Genomic DNA, 17449 nt, shown 5'->3' on the forward strand with positions numbered 1-17449 from the left:
ACGCCCATGCCACGCCCATGCCACGCCCTGGGGACACGCCCCGGACACGGCCCCGCCCATGGGGACGCGGTCTCGGGGCGCTGAGTTTTGGCGGGGCGCAGCTCCAGATGGGAGCGCGGGTTTTTGGGGTTTTTGTTGGCCGGCATGAAAAGGTGCGGGAGGGAGAGCGGAGCAGAGAGGCAGCAGCCAAGGGGGGTTGGAGAGGGGTGGAATGGGTGTGGGGAAGGGGTGTTATCACCCTCCCCAGGGCTAAGGATGCACAAATAATTCCCAGAAATGCGTGAGGAAATTAATTGGAACAGAAGAGGCAGAAGGATAGGTATTGAATTGATGAAAGAAAAGGGTGGGATTTAACAATGCCCCCAAAACGGCCCAAGCTGCACCCTTCCAAATCCAACCCCCTCCCCAAGCGTGCTGCCCTTGGGCACAGCCCTGAGCCAGGATTCCCAGAGCAGAGCCGTGGCCATCCCTTATCCCAGCTCCTGGAAGCAGAACAGGCACCTGATGCCGAGCAGCGCCAGGTTGGGACCGTGCCACCAACACAGTCCCTGCTGGGCTGGCAGCAACCCCACATCCCCAAACCACATCCCTGGAGGAGCACAGAGCCTGGTTTTCAAGGATTTGTCCTTTCCCAGACCAGCTTTCCTCACCTTACCCCCACCTGAGCCGCAGGAATTGAGCACTCAGAGTACAAACATAGACACTCACCTTTACTATGCATATTAATAAATATTCTTTATTTAAATTTTTGCACATTGCGCTTTAACATATTACATCCAAAACATTTTGCAAATGGATGTCTACTTTGTAAAATCTTATATTCAGCTCCTTGTCATTCTGTACAGAATTATAGGTACAACATTACTTTGCCACTAGTTTGCTTTTTGTAAGTCTCACAGGAAGAGAAACATTGAATGAAAAGAGATGGCTTAAATTAGAAGAGAGGCTTGCACAGCTACTCAACTAAAGATACAAGCCTGGAGAAAGAACAAAATTAAGGAAATCACCTCCACCAGCCTCCCCCTGAAAAAAAAAAAACCAAGAAAAAAAAAAAAGAATCACATTAATTTAAGATAAAATTTTGCCGTAAGTCACTAAATTAAGTTTGGAAGGAGAAGGCGCAGTAGTCATCTCGAGTTTCAGTGACAGACAGAGTTGGACTGGGTTCAGTTGGCTCCAGCTGTTGCCAGCCAGCTGTTGCAGACGGGCCCCTTGTGGTCGTTGAGGCGACAGTACTTGTTGAACTTCTCCTTCAGGTGCTGCCGGTACTGCTCCCGGTTGCTGTAGAAAGACTTGTTGTTTGCCATGAAGGATTGGATTTCATCCTGGGAGATGAACAGTTCCTCATCAGAAGTGCACTCTGACTCATCCTGCAACGAGAAGAGGGATTTCAGAGCTCCAGCACTGCCCTCCTGTGCAGCACATCTGACCCCAGCCCAAAGCCCAGCTGGATGATCCAGATTCACACAGGGCTCTGCTGGTTTGGGGTGAGAAGCAGCCAATTCAGTCATTAAATGGATCCAAATCTGCTTCAGTCTTAGCACATTCCCATGGGAAGAGGATGGATTTTATTAGAGGGTTTTGGGGGGAAAGGTGGGGAAAGAAAAAGGGAAAAAAAGGAGGGTGGCGAGAGAGAAAATTGAGAGGTGGGGAGATGAAAAAAGAAAGGAAAGAAAAGGAAAAAGCAGGGAAAGAGAGCAAAGTAAATAAATAAATGGGAGGAGGAGAAGAAGGAGGAGGAGGAGGAGGGAGAGAGGTGAAAGCTGCCCAAGGAGCCTGAAGTCACATTTGAGGCCTGAAGGCAGCAATAATGCCCACTTCATGTTTCAGAATAATGCAATCCTTGACAATGAGCACTTGCAACACAAGTTCTGTCACTGCATTCCAGCGACCATTTCTCCTCCTCTGCAAAGCATTCAATTATAAACTTCTCAGGGAACGTGCACAAGGAACTGAACTCAACACTGGGACTCAATTCCTCACCAGGAGTTGAGTTCTCAGCCCCAAAGATTAAATGCTACAACCCAAAACTCAAATGCAGCATTTACTTACAAGGAGCTCCACTAAGCTTTTGGCACCTTTTCCAGTATCAGGGACAAGTGACATTTCTGTAGGTTCTGCAAACTGTGACACATTTTTCATATGCTCAAACCAAGGCAACTGCTGGCCGCTTTTGTCTGCGCTACAGCAGCTCTCAGCGTGTGTGTCTTTGGTCTTGTCGCGGTGAAACTCTGTGTGCGTGAGATTTCCTGAGGTCTCTCTGCTACCTGCATCTGCCAGACAGCTCCCAAGTTTCTGAATCTGAAACGGAAAAGAGCCTGCAATCAACTGCCAGCAGTGTTTCATGTGGAACACTCCTGTTTGAGACGGAAGCAGAGGGAAAAGAGAAAGGTTCAAAGGTGAGCAAGGGTAGAGATTTATACTTAAACATGTGCCTGGGGAGCTGGGGGTGGCACATTCACTGAGAGTGAGTAGAAGTGCACATGCTTAGGAACACAGAAGAGACTCCACCACAACCTAACCTAGAGGAAGGACCTCAATTCCAAAACTTGGGATGACAAGGGAACAGGAGATCCCTGCTGTCCCATTTTCAGCATAAGTCTCAATCAGAATTTAAAATCCTTCTGCAACTACTTTCAAATGTAAGCACTTAGAGAAGCATCTGGTAGAGCCATGTTCCTTACGTGGTCATTCTCACACTTCAAAGCTTTACTTTTCTTTTTCTTCTTTTTGTTTTTGCCTTTTGTGTTACTCTCCTCTGCATTAGCCCAGCACTCCACACAGCTGTCTCCATCCTCCTCCTTGTCGTCGCAGCGATGGACGCAGGCATCGTCCCCTGCAAAACACAGCCAAGTTTCTTTTGAGATGCTGCAGCTCTGGGGATATTAAAGCATCATTATCTTCTTCCCAAACCTACCATTTTCATCATGGTTGCAGATGCCCTCAGTGCAGGCCACGTCCGAGCCCTCCCGGGACCCCGTTTCGCTGCCCTCCATGCTCGAGGAATAGCCACAGTCGCTGCCAGTACAGTGTGGAGATAAACCTGAGACAGAGGCCAAAATTACTGCCATCTGTAGGAACTGCTGCACATTCTTTAGTTATGCCTCTAACAAGAGAGAATTCAGAGAACCCCCAGACAGGTTTGGGTTGGAAGTGTCCTTAAAAATCACCTCATTCCACCTCCACCTTTTTAAAAACAGGTGACCACTGTTCACCCCATAAATGGCAAATGCTTTTTAAAAATGAACAATACTGACATTTAACATACCTTTCTTGATTTTAGGTGAGCCTAATAGGGTACCACTACTAGGACAAGTGCAAGAAGTGCTTTCATTAGTAACAATTACTTCTACACAGTTGTTGGCTTCTTCGGTGCTACCACAGGCTTTGCAGCTGCTTTCCGTGAAGTTTGAGTTCTCCTTCAAACAGAAACAAAAAACATTGCAGGCACTGAAAGCAGCTCAGCCAGCACTTTTGTAAAGGATACTCTTTCCATGAGAAAAACCAGCTGACACTGACTGATAACAGCATTGCTTAGAATTCTTCACAAGTACGACACAACTAAACAAAACCCCAACCAATTTACCTTGACCCACAGGCACAGCCCATTAAGGTCAGCCAAGAGATCCTGAATAATAAATGCACTCCAAGATTCCCCCTCTCCAAAAATCCACTGGTAATTGTCTACAAGCAGCATCTGAATCCCCAGGTTCTGAGTGACTGGCATAACCTGAACCTCAGATTTATGATTTAAAAAAACCCCACAAGCTGAGGAGTCCCAGGTAACTACTTTACAAAGACTCTGCTCATCTGAAAGAGCATTCAATTCCACCAGGGACCAAAATACAAGAAAATCCCTCAAGAATTCTACCATGGAACAGTGAGCTGATGGATGAAGCCCCAAAAAGCCCCAGCTACCCATGTTTACCTTTGCCTGATTGATTTCCTTCTCTTCTGCTGCCTGCAGAGGAGCAGGGATCTCACACACACATTTATTTTTCCTTCTGTTCTTCCGCTTTTGGCGTTTCTTCTCTTGTTTAAGCTCTCTCACTCTCTCTTCTTCTGAAAACTCTTCACAGAGCTGCTCCAATCGACTAATGCCCTGCACTTTTTCCACAGCCATCTGTTTACAAGAGGTTAGATCCAGTTACAGAAGTCATCACAGTTCAAGCTTTTTCATTTATAAAACAGGAGGAGGGAAACAGCCAGGAATGAAACCCCAGTAGCACCAACTATTGGCTACAGGAGAAAAATGCCCACCAAGATGCAGCCACTTGGTTTAGACTGCTGGAAACTCATGTGTCGGGGGGCTCTGGCTTGCACCTATGGCCCAGATTCACATTTTTCAGTGAAGAGCTGCAGATTTTAATGCATTGTTGGATCAGTGATCTCTGATCCTGTGGGATTAAAAAAAACTCCAAGAACTAACCAGCTCAAGGTTCCACTGTGATCATTCCCAAACTGATTTTCCTTCTCCTTCTCTGGTGTTTTAGAGGCTTTTAGAGAGAACAGTTATGAATGGAAGATGAACATAACAAAAAAGATATCCATGTCATATAAACTGGTAATTAATAATGAGTTTTGGTATATGTTAAAGGAACTGTCTGAAGCTCAGGATCCCACAGGATCAGAGTGCATTCAGAACAAGCTGAACACAAGAGTTTGCAACCACTTTAGTAATTCAAAAGCACATCCTCCATTTTCACTCACAAACCAACCAAAAACTGTTGTAGCCTGAGCTACTTTAAATGCAATCAGGTAGAAAAACAGAACTAATAACACAGAAGGTTCAGTGTACTGGAATGGGCAGCTTGAAAGTAAAAGCAAGCCTCAATCTTTTATATTCCAGTTTATTCCACATGGGAACACACTCCAGTAGTGCTGTGCATGGATGTCACACAACTCAACAAGGGATTGACTGCAACACCCTTGACCCTCCTTCCAGCCCTGAAAAGCAGAAAATGAATTACAGTGACAAGAGGCCCAGCAACTCGGACACAAGTTGGACAAAACTCGACGTTTTTACCTCAAAGCTCTTGCGTAAAGCATCGACCCCCAGGTAAAAGAGCATCTGCCACGTCTGCTCCTCAGCCCGCAGCTTCTGCCAGATCCGGTGCAACCTCTCGTAGAGGTGGATGCCCAGGCAGGTGAGAACCTCCTCCTGGGCTATGTCTATTGTCTTGGCGTGCCTCTCTCTCCGTCTGGGGGAAAGGGGAACCAGAGCATTGTTAGAGCAGCTAGAAGCCAACCTAGGGATCAAAGCAGGGCTGATGTGTTCTCTGGAGGCACAGCTGCAGCTGTGTTTGCAGGAGCAGCCTGGCAGGGCTCTGCTGTGCTGCATGCAGATGCAAAATAGAAAGGAACAGGTCAAAGCCACCACTGTGAAGCAGTACTCTGCCTTCTCACTATGCCACCTCTGGCTTCAGGTGCCATATCCTGCTCTTCCTCAGAGGGATCAAGAGTTTAAATGCCAGAGGTGCATTCTTTTGGGTCCTAAAATTTGCTGGAATTCACAGCAATTATTTCACCATCACTTAGCTCAAGCTGAATAAACACACAGGGAATTTTGTACATTACTTACCGTGCAGAGTAAAAACATTTCAGTATTAATCTGTTCATTATTCATCTATTATCTATCAATCTGTTAAGGGAAAACTACTATGAAAGGATTTACCCTCCTCATTAAACAGTTATGACTGAGCTTTAAAGGTACTGAGGTTGGAACTAGATGATCTTTAATGTCACTTCCAACTCATTCTACAGTTCTCCAATACTGAGCTCCGAACTTTTCACTGGATGGTTTTAAGACGCTTTAAAAAAGGCTCAGAAATACACAAATGGCAACAAAACTAACTTGAATACTTGGCATTTGGCAAAACTCAACCAAAGCTCTCTTTCTATTTCGCATATTTGAACACCTCAGTGGACAAGCAGGCAGCTCCAGGGAGCGAACAACATTTGGTCACTTCTTCCTTCCAAAGCACAGCCGAAACCTTCCGAAGCGCTCTCTCCGAGTCTACACCAGTACAAGATATCCACAACCACGAGTTCATCACGCAGCAAAGAGGCAAAAAAAAGCCACTTTGGGCAAAGACATTGAAGAGTCAAATAAAGAAGCAAAGCGCTAGATAGCCCACTCTAGCCAATTACATACTCATACCCTCCTGCGAACTCGGGCTCGGCCCGGCCCAAGAGGTGCGCGATGAAGTCGGTCTCGCAGCACACGTGGATGTGGCGCTCGTGGGGGCAGCAGCGCAGCCCCTCGTACAGGGCAGCACAGTAGCCCTTCTCCTTGCTGCAGTCCAGCTCCCCGATCAGGATGTTGTAGGCACGCAGCACTTTGTTCTTGCAGTCGGTGCAGAATCTGGGGGGAAGCACGGAAGGAGGTTGGGTTCGACCGAACGCGCCGGGTGTGCGGTGGTGGGGTTGAATTGGGGAGCAGGAGGGTTGTGCTGCTTCAAAAATGTAATTATTACAGTATTCTGGCTATGATCCACCTAAACTGACCAGAATTATCCCATCTATTCTACGTTATTAACCTGGATATCAAACTTCTGTCCTCTGACCCATGGAGTGCAGCCCACCAGCGAATCCTTGATTTGAAGAAATTCCCACACGGAATTCAACTCAAAGACCAGAAATCTCAGCAGTGAGCAAGTACTGCAAACCAGAGCAAAATCCCTCTCTCAAGTAACACATACCACATCACCTTCTAACAATTCTTTCAAGTGTACTCAAGTGAGTGATAAGAAACAAGGCAAAGTATCCTCTGGTGCCTGCTGTACAAGAGTGATCCTTGTTTCCACCACAAACATATTTTGAATTATTAGATTGCTGTGCTGATGGCCAAACGAGGGTTATTTATAACACAACACATTCATTTTAAACATGTGACAGCTCATGTGTGACAGGAGTACACTTATAATTAAAATACAAGCAAATTAAGCTCATTCTGTGTCATAAGAGGAGTAACCTTCAAGAGGCCACAAGATATCTTGCTGGATGACTCTAAAAATGCAAGTCAGACAAGCTGCTCACATTTCAGCTCAAAGCTGGCTCCCCATGCCAGCCCTGGATGGTGTTTTTCCCTTTCCTAGTGTCTCCAGCCATTTGACAGCACTAAATCAAACATATTTTGCTGTTAGACCTACGATACCTGCCTGCTTTCTGCAGTGGAAGGAGAGAAAACAGCAATATTATTGCAGGTTAGCACCAGGAAGGCAGCCAAGGCAGTGTTTAATGTCACAGGAGATTAAAGTTATTTTGTTTCCAAAGTGTTATTTCCACAGCACCACCACCCCCGCGCCCATCTGTGCCCCCACAGTTGATATCAGAACCTTGAGACTGCTGGAAATTAAAACTTTTCAATCAGCACGGCAGGTCCTGTGCACATGCAACTATAATTTAATGGTTTATTTCTGCCCTGCAAGAGAGATTTAACAGCACCAGGCATAAATAAGTGGTTTAAAACACTACTTTAAAGGCAACACCAAGCCTAAAATCTGCTTGCACTAGTACAGTTCACAGGATTCTGAAATGGCACACGCTCCCTGAAAGCCTAAAAACAGGCACAACCCAAGAGCAGAGAAAGAGTGAATGAGAACACAGTTTCTAAACATTAAACTGTAAACCATCATTTAATCCTAGCCAAAAAAATTAAGACAAGCAGCTATGACTTCATCAGAGGTCTCCACATCTTCCCTTTCATTAGACAAAAGAATATTCCACCATCTTTGTCACATCAACTGCAAGGCAAAGTCCCCCATCCCCACCAAGCTGACATCTTCAGCTTCACAAGACAAAGCCCTCTACATTTTGGACATTTTGATCTCCCAAAAGCCAAGTATTTCCCCCAGGGAAGGTGTGCTGTGCTGCCCTCACATACCTGTGTTTTCGTAGGTAGGTTTCTAAGGTTTCTAGGAGGCAGCTGGAGTCGATCAGCACCACTTCATCCCTGCACTCCTGGGACATCAGCTCCCACACATCCATCCAGCAACCCCTGCATGGAAACGACACCAAACTCTTCCTAATCCTGCTGGGAGGCAGCAAAGCAGCCCAGCAGAGCCTCATTCTTTACCTGACTGCTCCCTGGGAAGGTCCATAGCAGAAAATGATGCTACACTTGTTCTCTTTCCTCTTCCTGTCTTCTCTACTTTTCTTAACTGCTCTTATTTTCTTTGAACTGAGTCTGCTACTGCTCCTTTCACTGTCACATAGTATTACCAAACATTTTTCAGACCTATAACATATATATTATCAGCTAGTTATTCTTCCTAAACGAATCCTATGGAAAATGCTGATCTGTTCCTTAATTTAATTTGAATTCTTTATAGGTTAAGCCTTAACATCTATGAAAGTTTGGGTCAGAACTGAGATGCAAATTTTGCTGTCCATGTTTATAGCCCAGACTCACCATGACTTTCTAATGTTACAGCTGCAAACCAGTTGTGATATTCAAAATATTGCTTTAAGTATAAACAAATTAGAGTTTTAATATTTGTCAGCTGAAGACAGTTTGGTAAAATAACAAAAGAAAAAAGCAAAACAAAAAAAAAACCCAAACAACTTTCACCATAAGACATCCTACCTCAAATTTCAAAAATTTGTTAGAATATCAAAGTAACTTGACTACTCACATCTGGATGTGCTAAAAGTGAGCAGAAAAATGGACTTTAAATAACAAGCCATGGTTACTTACAGGCTTGTCTACACTTGACACTTTGTCAGAATGGTCATTTCTGTCTTATGGACACAACAGAGCAGGAAAATGGGAAGAAGCAGCCCTGTTTCCTAATTAGAGGAGTTCTGTGTGCCATTACCCAGTTTGCCAGGTCACAGGGCTTGCATTTAGGAGAGTTTCAAATGCTCCTGAGCCCCAAACAGAGCTGAGGAGCCAAAAGCCAGGCACAGACTGAGGACACCAAGAACCCTCGAGTGGCATTAGCTGCTTACATAACTCCTCTAATTAAACACACAGCTCCAGCTCAAAGCCTTTTTTGTGTGGAGGAAATGCCCAGCAGATGCAACTCATCTGTAGGAGTTTCTTCAGGAGTAAAGATGTGGAGCAGGAGCTGTGTGTTGGTAAATGAAGTTTGTTCTGTGACAGCCCAGCCAGAGCCTGTCTGTGCCCACTGCAGGCAGATTTATTTGAATTTATATAAAAGCTGATACACTCTGGGTTTTAGCTGAGGAGGGGAATGAAAGTCCTGCTTCTTTAGCAAACTGCACTGCTTGTCCACAGGCCATGTTCTCTGATAACCCCAAGGTTTTACCTGCAGAGTATAAAATATTGCTCTTCCTCATATTCCCTATTAACCTGCCAGCATCCAAAGGGGGTTTATTCCAGCATGAATTGAGGAAATAAAAGCAGCATTCTCCTCTCTATTCATTCAGCTTCAGAATTGTTCTACCTTGCCCATGTGCTAACTGCAGGTTCCACAGCATCTGTTCTCACACAGAAAAGATTAAGCTTACTAAATATAAAAAAACCCCAAAAACCACTTTCATGATGCTATGAACTTGCTTTATTTAAAAAATAAATATATATATCTACACCCCTATACTCTCAGGATCTTGTGTAACACAAGCTTTAAACTAATTTTCTGAAAGGCCTATAACCAAAATATAATAGAAGATAATGATTAGTTCCCAGTATCCTCAAGCAGCACAAGCAAAAATCGAGTGTCAAATTCCACATGCCTGGTATCCCAGGGGATTTAACTAAACCCAGAGAGACTCCAATCTGCATAGAAAAATACATGTCCTGTAACTGGAAACCATGAGCAAGCTTTCACAGGTTGGAGGCTTAAGCAGCAGCAGAACACAGATGAGTAAAAAAGGTCCAGACACTCCAATTAAGCCCAAGAGACTAATTTATTGGTCCTCATATTAAAAAAAAAATAATAAAAGGAGCCACCACACAAACAAGAAACCTCCCCAAAATCCACAATAGATTTACAGGGAGTGTTTTTCTGCTTAACCAGCTGGAATAAATCATTTCAGCTTCAAGACAGAGGCATATATGCATATTGTTCAGTGGTGTATTCAAAACATGCTGTCACTTTTGAGCAAATACATTTTATGGAGTTCCAGTTTTAACCCTGCATCCAACCACAATAAAGCCCTTGGTTAACAGTTGTGCAAGGCATTTTTAATAATCCCAAGCAAAATGATGTATATTTATTTAGCATGCACCCTTTGACCTCAATGTGAGAAAATCTGCTGAGCAACCATTTTGGTCTAGAGCACAAAAACCAGTTTGTCTTTCTAGAGAGATTTTTATATCACAGTGCAGAAGCCATCCATGCCCTGAGCATCTCAAAAACTCCTGGTGCATCTCTTCCTCTCCCCAACAACTATTTAGGTCTGCTACAATCCAACTGCTACCCTGGCAAGCAGACCAGAGCATAAAAATTGATCTCAATGCTTAAAAATAAATTAGTCTCAATACTCAGCTTCCTTGAAATATTTCAATTGTGCATGTTAAACACAGACTTACCCCAAAGGTTTTGGTTTGTGTGTATCCAGGGAGTGTAGCTGACACCTCTTGTTCTTCTTACTTTTGGGAATTGCATCAATCATGTCATTCAGTTTGGACCTATGGAAAAAAAAAAAAAAAAAGTGAGGAACTTTGTATTCTCAAAACCACTGGATCAGGTTACACTACCTCACTCTCCCCATCTCAATCTCCTCAACTCTGCACTAACCTTCCCTACTTTTCCTGCTAACTGGAGCAAGAAGAACAAGCTGAAGCCAACTGGAAGGCCAAGACACACTGTGCTGAGCACTCCCTGTTTGCTCTGCTGACAGCTCAGGAACTAATGGCACTGGGGTATTTATTGTGCTCACCAAGCCCAGAAGGTTTCACTTTCTCAGTGTTACCCTTCTACCCAAGTGCAGCAAACTTTGGTGGAAAAAATTAACACTTTTATTTACACAGTGAGGCAAACACTTTTCTTCCACAGACCACGAAACCCCTGCAGCACCTGCATCAGATTAAGGACCCAACATTAAATATTGCCACCTTCCAACTGCAATCATGGCACTGCAACTGGTGCTACCAAAGATTAGCTTTGCTTTTTCCCCAGTTTAGGCAACAAGGAGCTGTAATTATGGATGTTGAAGAGGAGAACGTGCTGTGACAACTCAGCACCACCACAAAGGCAACGCAGAGAGCGGTGACGGCGCAAGCAACTCGCAGACACTGACCCATGCACGTAGAAGAGCGTGTAAAGCTTCTTGGCATCAGTCATGCAGCTGCGGGTGACTGAGAGCACCCCCTTGGGCCCCACGGTGAGGGGCTCCAGGGCAGGGTTCCCTGACTCCACCAGCTGGGAGAAGAGGCGCTCCACGCTGCGCCGGCAGCCCACGCACGGCACCAGCTGCGACAGCGCGCTCAGCACCTCCCGCGACGTCACCATCATGGCAATGTTCAGGTCCTGCTGCTTCAGCATGCTGTGTCTCTGTAAAAACATCACAAAAACCACATCATTCCATGCTTATTCTCTGTTTTTTTCACCTCTCTGTTGCCTCCTTTCACCGCAAATGCTGCTTCAGAATAACCGTCCCAAGAATGGGATGCTCCCACAAAAACCATCCCGTCCCAACTGGGAAATTCTTTGTCTCCACCTCAGCACAGATGTTGTAGGAAAAGGTCACACACACACACCAACTGCAAGTTTTCAATTTCTACTCACACTCCTTTTGTCTTTGGCACATGGAAAGGAAATTCACAAAGGCTCCTTGGCATTTATGGAAATCTCATTTACAACCAACTCGTTCTGCTCAGACCATGACAATTTAGCAGTATTTTTCCTGGAAGGCTAAATGCCATTTCCCGTTACAATCCTACTAGCTGGAATTAAAGAAAGCACACATTACTACTCAGGGTGAAGCCTTTGACTTCAGTAGTGAACATCCAACGTGTGCTATTAATAGAACATTAATGAGAACACCTTCTAATATTGCTTACGTCAATAAACAATTGTAGATGTGTCTCCTGGCCCCTGTGTCAAACACATCCAGGCACACGTCCTCACAAAAAGCACATTCCCTTCAGTCCTCACTGCTGAATTACTGCCTTGGCTTTCAGCAGCACTGGAGTGCCACCAGCAGAGCTGTGCAGAGCAGAGAGTCCCTTCCTGACACCCCAACACACAAACCCACACTTGAGTTGTACCTGCACAGAGAATTTTCTGTGTTATTGTCACATCACACCACCCAAACACTCCCCAGGCACAAAGGAATTGTCACAACTTCTGGGGAAAGGAAGAAAAGACCACACAATACAGCAGAACTCCCATTCCCTGAAAGGACAAAGTGCTCTCAGCTCCTTCCATGCAATATGGAAAGCAGAGGTGCCATCAGGTAACACTTAAGGTTTGTGCTCTCAGAGGAAGGCCCATTAAATCACCTGCCAAGCACTATCACTCTGCAATAACCCTGTTTCCTGTAATTAATTGCAGGAGACACAGCAAAGCAGGAACGAGCTATTTTCACAACCCAGCTGCACTTGGCATGCAGCACATGTCTGCACTGCTGCTGGCAGCCCTGAGAGAGGCAACCATGCAACTGCAGAGCAGCAAGCTCTGCTCCTCTGGACATCAAGTGGCACCACTCTGCAGCTGCTACAGGTGTCACAGTGCTGCAGTTATCTGCCAGAATTTGGCACGTCAGTTTATAGGATTAAGGTTTCTGGGGTACCACAAAACCAATTCTCACTACTTATCTCTATAAAATCCACAAATTGGCACATAAATTCTATCCTAGTATGGGCACTAATCATAAGAACCCAACCTTGAGCAATCCACTTGAAAGGGCAGTTCAAAACTGCTCAGAAAAATAAAAATCAGGATGCTGTAGCTCCCACTGTGAGTTCTGAGCTCTCAGACATGCAGCAATTGCCTCCTGACAAGACAACGTGCAATAAATGCTGAGGAATCCAGAGCACAACTGAGCCCAGTGCACTTTGGTACCAACGTGTGATTGCTCCCAGGTGCTGACGTGTCTGAGGCATTCCAGGAGTCACAACCTCCTGGAGAAGCAAAAACCACACACCTGAGGAAAGCCAAAATCTCACTTCTTAGGAAACATGATTTACCTGGATGAACTGTTTCAGTTGTGTACTGTTATTCTGATGTCCATCGAGGTTCAGCACATTATCAGGAAATTCCATCACCATCTATACAAGAGAGGAAAAACAATTTAAAGAGGAGCTTTCAGACAAAACAAACAAACAAACAAATAAAAAAACCAAAGCATTAGTTGCTTTACTTTCTTGGGGGAAATAAGACTGAAATTATGTTAAATGCTCATTCTTTTCACATTATTACTGGAGCTTGGGAAAGGATACAAGTAACTATTCCAGATAGTGAATGTTTCAGCAAAGTAATAAATGCTTCATTAATATAATGTTCTAGAGGCAGTTTATAAATGGCAACTCTTAAATAGCTGTTAGAAAGCAAAAGTTGCTAAATGGACCATCAGTCCATCATCTGCATGACTTGAGACCCTGCTTCAGTTAAAAAAAAAAAAGAAGAATACTTAACACACTGAGATCCAAACGGACCCAACAGCTTAACTCAATTTATAAAGCTCTGAGGAAACAGTCACAACAGTTTAATGACAGAGTCAACTCCTCCAAAGGCTAATTTCAAACCATATTAACCCAACAAGGTACTCCAAGGCATAGTTTGCTTTGTGTGATTGCAGCTGCAACTCTCAAAAGGCTCAAAGCAAAATGTTAAGCCTACAGAACAATGTGATTACTTGTAAGTAATTAATAACATTTCTTATCAAATTACTGAGAAACAAAGAGGGCAATTTCTTGGGAGGAGGCAGAAATCAGGAAAGTAACTTTCAGTCAAAAATCTAACTGTGCAACCATGGAATAGAATGAAAGCAACTAGAAAAATGTGTAAAGCCTGGCTGAGTTCTCTTCTCTGTCCAAACCGAGAAACAGTGAATTTGTCAATATGAATACTGAAAGTTCACTTTAAAATTGAAAGGCAAAATAACAACCGTGGTTAATAACCCCAATGCAAATGAGCACCAACCAGAACTGTCTGATTCACCCCTTTTCCTCCTTCCACCTCCCCTCAGCTGTCTAGGGAAGGCAGAATTCCCTGCTGCCTGCCTAATTACCAACTCTACACATTCACTTTCTGCAGGCACCGAGCACCACTCCAAAATAAACAGCATTTCTCTGAGAACAAGGCACTGTTTTGCTGTCCCGTGTGCCCCAATCTGAGCGCTGGCACAGCTGCCTTATCTGTGTGCAGGGCAGTGCCAATCCTAACCCCAGCTCCCTCGGCAGCCTCCCTCAGCCCTGATCCATCCACACAGGTTTCTGCTGCAGATTTGCACGTTTCTTACATCACTGATGTGGTGTTTCTGTGGGCCAGGAGCTACAAGCAAAAGTAAAGGCTCTATCAGCTAATAACAGAGACAAGAGATAAATCTGCCTATTTCTCCCCCCTCACCTTCATCTGCCACTATCAGACAACACCCTGAGGTATTTTGTACGACAGAGCAAAAAGAATCAAAGACTAAATTAATTCATGTGTCTGATGAGATTTTATTAAGTGGTTGAACATCAACCACCATCACACCCTGAACTGGAAGGAAAAAAAAAAATCCTGTAATACCACATCAAATAGAATGCCTTCTAGAAACCATAAAAGCTGCTTAAGAAATGAAAAGGGTTCAATATTGAAACCTCTTTTAATTTCTGGCTGAGCCAGAAGGAACAGGGAAGTGAGGTGGTGAAGAATCCACTCAGGGCAGCAGCATCTCCCTGCACCTGAGCTGCTTCCTGGGCTACTACAAAGCAACATTCCAGACCAGGAGCACATGGGCCATTCACTCCTAATTTGCAATCACTAATCACTGATTCCACATTTAAGGCACAGATTAACTCTTTCAGCTGACTGCTCCCACTATTTTTAAAATTTGAGTTTTCAAAGAGGTAACAGAAGCCAGTCGCTATCAATAACCACCATTAGTTTTTAAAGATAGTGCTGCAGATGTAAAATTCTGTTTCAAAGACAGCTGCATGTCTTGTAATAGCTCTCATTAAGTATTTAAAAAATAAATTATAGATGACAGACAAGGAAGCTCAGAGTTCATTCACTTGCTGCTGCAGATTTTTTTTAAATAAAAGCCTCCAGAAACCACCTAGAAATCCAAATATTCTGTAACAACAGAAGCAGAATGACCAAAAAAAAAAAGACACAAGGTAAGATTTCTTCATGGTGAGGATGACTTGCACTTGCATAAATGCCTTTTCTATAGATATATATATGGATAGAAAACTGATTCACAGCTACAGGACCCTTTCAATCATGAGGATGGTGTAAAAAGCAGAAAGGCAGCAACAACACAGTGCAATTACACAAAGTTTGGGCCTGGTATTAAATTCTGGGACTAAACCACAAATGGCGTTTTAGGTCTGCTGAAGTCATCCACCTGGTAGAGCTGAATTTTCACTCTCAACCTATTACACACAACAAAAACAACAAGAGCATGGCAAGTCTACATGACACAAACTAATTGCTAATTTTTATAAGGAGTCCAAGAAGGATTAAAAAAAAATTTAAATTAAAAAAAAAAAAAAGAGAGAGAAATCCAAGAGCTTAAAACCACATGGAAAATGAATGGGCAAAACAACTTTCAAGGTGTGGCCAAGACACCAAAAAACTCCAACTTGCACTATTCCTGCACAGTGCTGGGTTTTCCAGGTCATCAGCCCCCTAGGAGAGGCAGATACTGCTTTGGACAGCTTGAGGGGAAACTTTGCCTAATACCTGGACACAGCTAACCAGACAGAAGCCAAAACCAGTGATTATATTTGGTAAATTAATATGCCACCATTCAAATTGATCCAAACTAAAATACAGCAACAGGACTTCCTTCAAATGCAGCAAAACCAGATGGGGCCTCTCTGAGGACATTCAACACTTTTGTTCTGGAAGGTGGAAGAATAGTTTGGCTTGGAAGGGACCTTGAAAATCATCCAGTTCCACTCCCCTGCCATGTGCAGGGACACCTTCCTTAGCTGATAAAACTCAGGGATTCTTCCATCCTAAACATTAGATTAGGAATTTAAATCACCCCCACATCACTTAAAGTAACAACAGTTACTGTCCCAGTATCAAGACAAATCAAACATGAATCATTAAGATACCAAATTACACTAAGTGCAATATTATTTTCCACGCATTTTCCTGCTTTAAGACTTAAAACAAAGAGCAACTGGCCAGTTAGAGAGTTTTTTTTCCATTTGCTCCGTGTTCTCCTACAATACAATTTTTGCGTTCTCCTACAATCCAATTTTTGAACCTTCCTCTAAACTCACGAGGAGAAGGACCCGAGAACCTCCACGCCGCATTTAGCTGCTTTTTCCACTGAATCTTCTGGAAACGGCCAAACCACGTTTTCCAACTCCCAGCAACACCCTGAAACGGGAACTCTCCGATTTGTTACATTTCTGCAGGCTCGATAACCCTGACTTCACGCCAAAGCTCTCCAAAATGCCTTCAGCCTTTTCTTGCCTGTTCGAGATGGGAACAACCAGGCGGTTTTAAGCCGGGTTTAACGTTAACATGGCTCCCTTCCTTCCCAGCAGAAAAATGGCTTTGCTCCACCCTTGAGCACCGAGCCACGCTCGTGGCTCCGGCACAACTCGTGCACAGGCCCCGGCACAGCGATAACTCCCTCGTTATGCGGTTCGCCCGCTTTCAGAGCCGGCCATCAGATTAAAAAAAAAAAAAAAAAAAAGTTGCCACATTCAGCTCTGTTAACCCCAAGTGTTGCAAAGTGCCGGAGATTAACGCTGCAGGAGCCCGAGGAGGAGCCAGCGAGGCCCGGCAAGGAGGAAAGGCCCGGCCTGGCAATTGCAACACGCGGGAGGCGCGGGCACGGCGGGACGGGCGGCGGGGACTCACCGTGAGGGTGTCATCGATGTAGAGGGGGATCTGCCTCTTCTCGAAGGGGAACTCCTCCTCGCCGTCCCGGCACACCGCCACCAGCCGCGCCATCGCTGCTGCTGCTGCCGCTTCCTCCCCGCTTCAGCCTGCGGGCGGCCCCGGCCGGAGGTAAACACCCGCCGCGCTTCCCCGCCACACTTTCACCAGCAGCCGGCACCCAGCCTGCGCTCCCCATCGCCTGATTCACCACGCCGAGCCCGGCCCACCCACCCCGCCGGGAGGGACCCGCGCGGGCCGGCAACGGGCCGGGAATGCGGCAGCACACGGGCAGCGAGAGGGGGGAGCGCGGGCAGAGCCGCGGGGGGATGGAGACCCCCGGGGAGAGAGGGAGGCGGAGATCCGAGCGGGGAGACGGAACCCCGGGCGGGGATGGAGGTTTGGGAGGGGAGATGGAGCCCGCGGGGGAAAATGGAGCCGCCACCCCCCGCCCGCCCGCCCGCCACCGGCCCAGCGCGGCCGCCGGG

At 45.2% G+C, this 17449-nt stretch overlaps 1 protein-coding gene across 3 annotated transcripts in view; it reads right to left on the reverse strand.

Moving 5' to 3' along the window:
• Positions 1–716: 716 nt before the first annotated feature.
• Positions 717–17449, reverse strand: part of GGNBP2 (gametogenetin binding protein 2) — a 17314-nt gene continuing 581 nt past the window's right edge. Inside the window, exons 2-14 of one of the 3 annotated variants that reach the window (XM_041482719.1) lie at positions 16944–17071; positions 13100–13180; positions 11209–11462; positions 10499–10597; positions 7886–7999; positions 6155–6364; positions 5027–5201; positions 3929–4123; positions 3269–3419; positions 2918–3043; positions 2685–2836; positions 2053–2301; positions 717–1370 (exon numbers count right to left, since the gene is read on the reverse strand). In XM_041482719.1, the coding sequence (XP_041338653.1) occupies positions 1167–1370; positions 2053–2301; positions 2685–2836; positions 2918–3043; positions 3269–3419; positions 3929–4123; positions 5027–5201; positions 6155–6364; positions 7886–7999; positions 10499–10597; positions 11209–11462; positions 13100–13180; positions 16944–17036 (2103 nt within the window). In that variant the 5' untranslated portion in view covers positions 17037–17071 and the 3' untranslated portion in view covers positions 717–1166. Of the gene's footprint in view, positions 1371–2052; positions 2302–2684; positions 2837–2917; positions 3044–3268; positions 3420–3928; positions 4124–5026; positions 5202–6154; positions 6365–7885; positions 8000–10498; positions 10598–11208; positions 11463–13099; positions 13181–16943; positions 17440–17449 lie in introns of those variants that run through there. The other 2 variants (XM_041482718.1, XM_041482720.1) reach the window with 2 other exon arrangements.

This window comes from Pyrgilauda ruficollis, unplaced genomic scaffold, assembly GCF_017590135.1.
Source record: "Pyrgilauda ruficollis isolate IOZ18807 unplaced genomic scaffold, ASM1759013v1 scaffold59, whole genome shotgun sequence".
NCBI classification, from domain to species: Eukaryota; Metazoa; Chordata; class Aves; order Passeriformes; family Passeridae; genus Pyrgilauda; species Pyrgilauda ruficollis.